The sequence below is a fragment of the Oryza glaberrima genome, chromosome 6, assembly GCF_000147395.1.
Source record: "Oryza glaberrima chromosome 6, OglaRS2, whole genome shotgun sequence".
In the NCBI taxonomy this organism is placed as follows: domain Eukaryota; kingdom Viridiplantae; phylum Streptophyta; class Magnoliopsida; order Poales; family Poaceae; genus Oryza; species Oryza glaberrima.
The window spans coordinates 13,636,342-13,646,033 of record NC_068331.1 but is presented as its reverse complement, the minus strand read 5'-3'; the positions used below and the strand labels follow the sequence as shown (position 1 = coordinate 13,646,033).

The window sequence follows — 9,692 nt, the reverse complement described above, 5'->3', positions numbered from 1 at the left end:
TTAATGTTCATTACCATGATTGCTCTATGTCAGCTGCAGCGATGTGAGGTAGTATTTAGTAATGTAAGCGTGGTGCTTAGATTATTAGGTACCATTAAATGATGTTATATGCCGCGGGTTTGTAAAGGTGGGCCGCTGATGGTGACAGCTCAGTACGGGTATTCCTCCACTTGCGTATATAATACTAAGACAATTTCTTGGTGTGGGTACTCCTCCGTATTCATTACCGGTTGGATGGTCATGACGGGTTGTCGTAAGGAACTCGACAACCAGGGGTGGTCTCGCGATACACCAGAGGGTGTAGTTAATGGGTATTGGCTGCATGATTGTATACTAGCAAGTGTATATTAAAATGACTATATATTAGAAGTACAAAAAATGATTCTTTTCTTATTTTTTTTTCTCCACTTAATCTAGATTATATTTTAATGAGAGTATTGTGGTTAATTCCTTATGTGTGTCAACTTATTCTACCCTTGAATATTGTTAACCCCTGCATAGATTTTGATCTATACAAGTGATGTAAATTATTAGTATAGTACTCTCTTATCATATCTTCCCTTGGGATTTTATAAATACAACACCTTGGCATACGTCCGAGTGAAATGCTACAATGGTATATCTGTGCGCTTGTGGATTATATCTATGACCGTGAGATGTAACGAGAATATTTCGGCTTTATTGCTGGGAGTTATGTTTCTAGTGATGACATTAAGCAATATCAACAGTTATCAGTAACCTGACAGTGCCGGATGAACTACAAAGTAAAGCAGAAGCCTCGTTTGGAGGAACGGGCTAGCCTGCTCGAAACCAGGTTGCTAATCCCATGATGTATGGGCCGGAATGGGCCAAATGAGCACCGTTCTAGGTCAGACTGGTATTGCGTGAGAGAGAGAGAGAGAGAGAAGTGCGTTGAGGTATACTGTAAACTTTGAATATTCAATATCAATGATTAAGGTGGCGAAGGCGACGGCGACCCCAATCCTGTCGGATTGGTGGAACTTCTCGTGTTCTTGCGTTGTTCTTGATACTTCGGTGAAATCTTGTTATGTAGCTCACATTAAGATTATAAAAGTTGTATTTTTTTTAATGATCATTGGAGAAAAAAACTATAAACCACTTAAGTTGATGTGGTTTGTGATAATTTAAATAGTATATAGATTGATAATCCAAAAGTAAAAAAGTAAGGTGATGTGACTTCATGAGAAAAAAAATGAGGGAAATAATTTGAACTATATATTAATCATCTAACGGCTAGAAATAATTGAGGTGATGTGATTTAATGAGAGATAGAAAACATTAACTAAGTGGGGATGAAGTATATAGGATATTGTAGAAAATGATGAAGATATATGTTAAAATATTATTGGAATTATATGCAATGATGATTTAACATGCTCGTATTTTTAAGATTTAGAATATAATAAAATATAGATGACATAGTATGTTTGAATGAGGATTAAGATATAATAATTACTAATGGATGATGATGTGCATCTTTACATGTTAAGTTTTAGAATGTTGTGGATTATAACTTTAAAGATATAAATAGTATATATACGCAGCACGCATAGATCATTGACCGAACATCAAAACAAACTCTTCCATACATCTAAATAGATGTTCATATATTTGTGGACGGAGAGAGTGCATTTTTATTCTAGCCACGGAATGACGGAAATGTAACATGTATTGAATTTTCATGTAAAAAATCCATGTACTAAATTTCGGTACCAAAATGTTCTAGTGACAAGCTACAACATTGATTTCAGCAGGTACATGTAGACTGGGGATCAATGTGTCACTCAACTGATTTTTTTTTTTATTTCACTCAAATTTCTGACTGTGGACGTCACACTTGTCGACATCTCGCTCACCAGCCTCGCGAGCGTGCACATCTGCAGATCTGCTTCTCCTTATTGGGTTGGGTATGGGCTCAATAGCCCGTTTACTGTTTTCTACCTATATGTGCTTGCTTTGGTCCAATGAAGCAACCCATCGATCCATTCGAAGAAACACAGTGAATCAGTGGCATTTTTTTTTAATTTCACAAAGTTGCAGTGGTATGGATCCAATTAACCCTAAGGAATAAGGTCACTTTAGCTACCTCAATTTGCTGTGGAGTTTGAAATTCGTTCCTGAACCGCAATACCAGGTATAGCCCATCTCAACTCACAAAACCGAATTAGATCCTTGGGTAGTATAGCGGCTGGTTTTATCCGGCGTGGTTAGTTGACTATAGTTAACAACGTTGAGTTAGCGTGAGTCTCACGTGTTAGTGACCCTTATCTATCCTCACCTATCTCTCTCCCCTCTGTTCCTATCTCACCAGGGTGGCGAGCAGTGAGGATAAGGTCGGCGGTGGGAGATGAGGAGGACGGCGGCTTGGCCTATCCACACCACCCACAGCCGAAACAATGTGTGTTGGGCACCGCAAGCGCATGGAGGTATCAAGTGCGATGGTACTGGCGCGTCGAAGCAGGCGTGGATGTGGTGGAAGAAGTTTTTGATGTCACTAGGGTATGCAAGGAGGGGCGATCGACAAGGACAGTGCGGTCACCGCAAGAGAAACCCAAGACGTCGACCTTGTTCGTCCCCCCTAAGGCCCTAACCCGCTCTTTTTCGGGTGAGGGCGACCTGGGCAGGCTCCTCCTCGCACGGGCCACCATCAGTAGCCACTGCAGCGCTACCCATAGCAGTCGGAAGGGACTGTGTGGACTCCGAGGCCGACCTACGGGCCGTCGGCCTAGCTTCCGACGTTCGTGCCTCATCAGCTCGGTGCAGAATAGCAGTTCCCCAAATGTTTGCTGCCTACTCCTACTTCAGTGCCCACCCACATCTAACTCAAATGCTAAAACTAAGGCTCCCATCCGATAGACTAATCAGCCCTAAAAAAAAACCAAAATTTAAATTTTTAAAATTAATTTTAAGATTGATTTTGAGATATTTTCAACGTAGTTTTTTTTTTCAGCATTGGCTTTTAATTCATCAAGGACACATATATAAAAATTTTACTTACAAATTTATGTTTATTCATTTATTAGGGAAAAAGCCAAATGATGGGGCCGCAAGAAGACAAGATCACGTCAAAAAGTCGAGCCTATTAAATTTTGGCCAAAATCTAAATCACAGATTCGCTTATCGTCTAAGTCCGAACTTCCATTTGGTCCGTAAAATTTCGGTCTTTATCACAGATTTTGTCATGGTTACAGTAACTTATCGTCTTAGTATGGATAGTTATTAAGTAAGCACGAAATCATTCGCTTATCATTCTTTATTCCGACTGAAATACACGAGTACATGTGCCGCATATGGTACAACAATGCACAAACACCTGGCTTCCTCTTCCATTATTGTTCTTTGAATCAGTATGAAGATCAGTACCATGTAGAGCAAAGGACATATTTGAAGTCTGAACTATCATTCTTATTTTATGGAAATCCGTTTATACTCCCTCATGGTGTTTGTGATAGCTTGCTCAACTGGTAGCCGCTCCATGCTTGATGCACCATAGAATCCATGGACCCTGTTAGTGCGCTTTAGGATAAACTCTGCCTCCTGCGGCCCTGATATGGGACCTGATGAAAATATCCAATGATAAGTTGATAGCTACTACCTCCGTCATAAAATATAACAACCTAGTGTGGGGATACTACGAATGTGGATAGGGGTATATCCATATTCAAGTACTAGAATGAGACCAATCCTATATTGCAAAAGAGAAGTGACCATCGACTTATCAAAAATAGAAAGTGTACCTCCATGACACAGAACAATAATGTCAGGATTAATCCCAAGTGCTGCATCAGCAATGGCTTGAACACGTTTGACACTGTCATCTAAAGTGACAGCAGTCTTTGCCCCAATAGACCCAGCTGTTGTTAGACCCATATGTGCCACTATTATATGAGCTCCAGCCTTGGCCATGGCAGCAGCTTCTTCAGGATTGAAAGCATATGGAGTCGTCAAAAAACCCATGCTGTGACCTCTTGAGATCATCTCCACTTCCAAGCTGTCATATGATAAAAAAGGTTAAACAATCCAACGCAAATTCTCCCCAGATGTGGGAGGGAAAATTCAGTGCTAAGCCATTGAGAAAATTGCTGTGTATGCTAAAGAACAAGGATTAATGATCTCATGGGCAGCTAATTTGGATCTTTCCTAGAAAATTAACTAAACAATGAATTATATCAGAACTTCAAGCCAGGATGATAATATATTTTACTAATCCAAATATGATTAATCACACCTGTAGCCCATTCCAGTTTCCTCCAAGTTCTGTCGAAAATTGCCATCAAAAAGACCAACAGTGGGGAAATTTTGGACACCACAAAATCCAATAGCTTCTAGTTGTTTAAGGAAGTACTCCATTCTACGGAATGGATCAGTAGCGCAAACCCCAGCAAGAACCGGAACTCCTTTAACCACCTAAATAAACAGTATGTCATTAACATCTACTACTAGTAAAAAATCAATTGACAGGCACAGTGCCGAAGGTATCTGATGACTTACAGGCAACACTTCATTGGCCATCTCAAGTACAATAGCGTTTGCATCTGCAAATGGCAATAGTCCTGCCAATGAACCCCTCCCAGCCATGCGAAACCGCCCGGAGTTGTACAGAACTATAAGATCAACTCCACCAGCTTCTTCAAACTTGGCTGATATGCCAGTGCCAGCACCAGCTCCAATGACAGGAGTACCCTCAACAATTTGTTGCTTTAGTTTATGTAATACTGACTTTGTCTTTTGCAAAGTTTCTGTAAGAATATAAGAGCAAACCATCATTGCATGTCATTGTAGCAAGAAATACCAGGAGTAAAATATAATGAATGAAGCATGCCTTGGAACATGCAGCCAATTTTGAGATAATAATTTTAAAACATTAATGATTGAATTATTCCGCTCATGCATAAACTGATAATATTTTCTGCTATGGTTGGCCTCAGCCAATTTCATTGCAAGGCAAGCCACTTATTAGATTATTTGTGTATTTAAAGGACTTGGCAATTTATTTGGAACACAAAACATTAAAAACTCCTCCCTTAGCTTCTAATCTTCTGATTTCACTACAGATTGGTTATGAGATTGTTTGTTATGAACTCTCCTGTTTAAAGGGCTTGGCAATTAATTTGGGAAGCAATCAAGAACAGAAAACCAACTCAGTCCCCCCCCCCCCCCCCCCACACACACACACACACAAAAACCCACCTCCGCTATATTTCATGAGTAACAGAAAATATGTAGGAGTATTGGATAACCACAGCACAACAGTCAAAACAAAAATGGAAATCAAGTAAATAAAACAAAAGAGGAAAGCACCATGATGTTGGCTGCAGATTCTATAAGAAACATAAATAAATTAATAGATAACCATTCTCTCACAACCGACTAGATGTTTCAGTAACGCTGAACAGAAAATACCAAAGTGAGCATCAGATAACTTCAATAACCTCATGCAGCAATTTCTATGATAAAAACGACGAACATGTAGATGGAATCAGAATATGTAGATATTTGATAACCTCTACAGTTTCCTTTGTGAGCATAAAAATGTTTTTAGCTCATGATATGCAGATCAAATAAGAACTAACCTGGTCTTGCATCAGGAAAATCTACTGGAGATCTCCATATGATAGAACTATCTGAAGTTCTCTGTGTTGAACAATATTCTTTTGTATTTACATCTTGATTAGTTTGGACCATGCTGTTTTCTGGACTTATTGTATTAGATGCCTTTACATCCATACTCAAGAATGCGTCCACCAAAACATTAGCAAATTCCGGATCATTTATATGATATGGAAGCATCTTGACCTGTCAATAATCTAAAACAGCTTAGTTCACTTGAAGAGATAAAAATAAAAGGCAATAATTTATGAAATATGAGGAAACCTCTCTGTTGTCAGTTTTCTCTATACGGCTACATAATTCATCCAGCAGCGTAGATGTAGCCTCCGGATCGTAAAATGGCATTTCAGGTGCATCTATTGCAGAGATGCCCTTTTGTGGCAGGCAAACAATAACATTCGACGAAGATTTGTTTATTTTATCAGCTATAAACTCAGCAATTTTTTTGTTCTCTTCTACTGTAGTTCGCATCAGTGAAACCTGTAAGATAAGAGAGTTGTTACTGATTGTAACAAAGAGGAAATGTATGTAGCACTCGCAAACAATGGTACAGGAGATAAGAGAATATTTCTTGAAATTGGACTTCTAAAGAGTCATTTTAGACAACACAACACTTGTGCAAATGCCCTGCAATGATACATTTTAAAAAAATGCACCCAGCATACAGAATAAGGAGATGGAAATTTTCATATCCTCGCAACAAAAAAATACCCCCATACAAATTCTGTACAACAATAAATCATCCTGAAACCTTAATAGCATTATATGTAGTAAATTATGTATAATGTTTATCTAAAAATTTAATAACATATTTACTGATAATTCTCCAATGTTGTAGCACTGAGTTGACATAACCATCTAATGTGATTATACCTTCATAGTGCATTACAAGGGAAAATACACCTGAAGAAACAAGTTCAGCAATAATCATGCAAGCATATTTTGGTCAAAAATGAATAAAAACCATTGGAAAGTGTTGTTATACTTAACCTGCTCATTATGCACATGTATCTTTCTTCCTGTGAAATCAGGAGGTATCGTATCTCGAGCTCCAAAGTTGACCATATCCAAGGCTCCAACACTGAGAACAAGAGGGATTTTGTTGTCGATAATTGCATCAAACCTTGTATCATCACATGCCATAACACCGCCAACAATGTGGTCTGCAACTTCTGTTGTCGTTATATCTAATACACCCTATATGCAACCAAATAAATGTGAGAAAGAAAAAACTCTGCAACTACCAGTTACATAAGGAGTTGATAACTGAGATTATGAGTTATCATCACAATTACCAGAAAGTGGTACCTGTATGAAACCTCCCTTAACTAGTTCTTCCATCGCTTTTCCTCCTACACCTGTGGCATGGAATACAAGTGTCTCATAACCTTCTTTGCTCAGTCTTTCTTTGACCATATTTACACATGTTGTTGTCACACCAAACATTGTAATACCAATAGTTGGTTTTGTGGCAGTTTCATCAGATTCATTGGATTCCATTAATATTCCGTGCACCATTCCATCAACAGCTGCAGCAGCATTAGATAATATAACACGGCTGACACTGTTTATGCCACATATGTCAACAACTGAAGGAAACAACACCAAGTCCGATGTTCCAACATATGGTGCCGTTTGGCCACTAGCAACAGTAGATACAATAAGCTTAGGCACTCCGAGTGGCAAGGATCTTAGAGCAGGAGCAATTAGGGCAGTTCCTCCACTTCCTCCTAATCCAACAGCACCTAGCAGAGTACCACTTTCATATCTTCTTTTTAGAAAGCTCTGGAGAGCCTCTGACATGAGTGTGATTGCTTCACCTCTGTCACTAGGAAGTTCATGTTGATCGACACCTAAATGACACGAAAGAACTGCATCTCTTGAGATAAATGTGGTGCCCTTAAAATCTTGTGATGTCACCTTCTTAGTTGTGGAGACATCCACAATGCTTACTTGAACCTGTTATGTCATTACACCATATGATGCACCACTATATCAAAGGAAAATAAGAAATCTACAGTATATCCAAGGAGCATGTAACTTTTCATAAGAAAATTGTTGAATTGAAAAAATTCTGCAAGTAGCCAAGCAATTTAAACTGTGCACAAAAATGCCACATGTGCAGACAATTTTCCATTCCGATATGTAACACAACAATGGTTATCCGTACAGCATGTGCAAGACAAGGCCAGGCATATGGCACAAAGAAAGGATTGGTTCTATTATCTCTAATTTCCATTTTATAAGAATTAGCTACCTTATGTTATAATCCTTATCTATTATATAAAATAATCAAGAGGCTCACTATATATGGCATTATGGTGGCCACCTCTCATTATCCAGGAAAAAGCAACAAAGGAACTAATTCTTCCCCAACGTCGCCTAGCTATCATCCCAGCGAAGAGTACCTTTCATGAATCTAGTAATCATAGTATTCGGTATCAGAGCAATTAATCATCCATGATCTCGCTGCCAACATACCCAAGATCCTCCATTTAATAGAGCCATTGCTGCCAATTGAGATGAGGGTTATGCTTGAGAAGGCCATGGTGATGGCAAACAATATGCTCAAGCAGGGCATGGCAGTCCCACATTGCTATGGAGGCCATGCTGATGCTGCCACCACCAGTCTAAGAGTCACCATAGCCATTCACCCTCAAAGTCACCACTTTGATCTATAAGCAGGCACTCACTATCACAAGCATGCACATTTCCTTGGGCTAGTACAGCTGTCGCATGGCATGGCATGGTTGGGGCAGTGTGCATTGTGAGAGAAGTGATATTGTGTTAAGGGTATCTTTGCGGTTTTCAACTAAGTCTGTAGCCCAGGATAAGTGTTATTTGTGTAATGTTGTTGACTCTACTCCTCTTTTAATGAATAAGCAGAGCTCCTGCCATCTATTTCAAAAAAAAAAAAAAAAAAACACTACAGCCTCCATTAAATGAATTGTGGCATTTTGCTAATTCATATATCCAAATAATGTTTAGTCCCGATCTGTAAGATACTTTGTAATTTTTTTTCTATCAACCTGCTGTTTTTCAGTGGCAAAAAAATTGTTTCTTAAAATTCCTCACCAGCTTTTCTTACTTCTGAAACTTTGCTTGGTGTATATCATAGCTGGAAGTTTTTCAGAAATGTGTTCTTACAACAATGTTGAACAATCACATTCCTTAGAAGTTCTATAAGATGGTACATGATGAGTTATGTTCGGTATTGTGCATGGGACGGTACATGGTTTTCTGGTTGGTCCAAAAGGGATGGTACATTGTAAGTGTAGATAACGCTTAACCGACTAAGCAAGGATATAGAGAAATGAAAAACAATTAATACAACACTATGGATTGATTAAATTATTATGAGTAAAAATCCCAAAACTAAACACCCTTAAATAACGCATAATTCTACAATAATAAACATCTTTTCAAGACTAGTGAGGAGGCATTATCATTTCTCAATACTAAGCACAAAAGTAATATATAATGATTGCATAACCTATGAACATGCTAATTACCATGATAATTCTCCCCAATCACTGTATAAGCCGCAAATCCTAGACGATCACATTCCGTAACATCCAGCACTAACTCATTCCCCCCTAATAGAGATTCATTAACAAAGTGAGGGGACCGATATAGAGCTCCTACTCCCTATTCCCCTATTTCCCTAGGAGTCTACATCTCGCGCGGGAACCAAATTGAGTAGCAGAGCAGAAGGGCGAGAGAGCAGCGCCAGCCCACCTGCGCGGAGGAGGTGGCGGCGAGGGTGGAGCGGAGGCGGGCGGCGAGGAAGAGCAGCTCGTCCAGCTTGGTGTCCGCCGTCCCGATGCAGAGCAGCTCCATTCTCGTCGGCGCCGGAGATGGAAGGGGCGGGGCGGAGATCCGGAGGAGTGGAGCGGAGCGAAGGGGATTGGTAGCGGGTGGGTAGAGAGAAAGACAGAGAGAGGAGAATTGAGATTGAGACTTCAGTTATTAATGGATAAATCTGTCTCCGTTGCAGTTGCATCGTTTGATTTGGAATGAAGGGGACTCGCGGGCTCGCACAGTCGCACTGTGGGCCGCTT

The 9,692-nt window shown here is 39.6% G+C and overlaps 1 protein-coding gene across 1 annotated transcript; it reads right to left on the bottom strand.

Annotated features, from left to right (window-relative positions):
• Window positions 1-3,108: 3,108 nt before the first annotated feature.
• On the bottom strand, window positions 3,109-9,617 carry LOC127776355 (toMV susceptible protein tm-1(GCR26)). Its single transcript, XM_052302718.1, has 9 exons — window positions 9,370-9,617; window positions 6,940-7,590; window positions 6,622-6,828; window positions 5,896-6,111; window positions 5,595-5,817; window positions 4,513-4,760; window positions 4,250-4,428; window positions 3,759-4,012; window positions 3,109-3,578 (listed from the first exon to the last, which is right to left on the bottom strand). The coding sequence occupies exons 1-9, from the start codon at window positions 9,469-9,471 to the stop codon at window positions 3,427-3,429; spliced, it is 2,232 nt and encodes a 743-aa protein (XP_052158678.1). The 5' UTR covers window positions 9,472-9,617; the 3' UTR covers window positions 3,109-3,426.
• Between the last annotated feature and the right edge of the window lie 75 nt (window positions 9,618-9,692).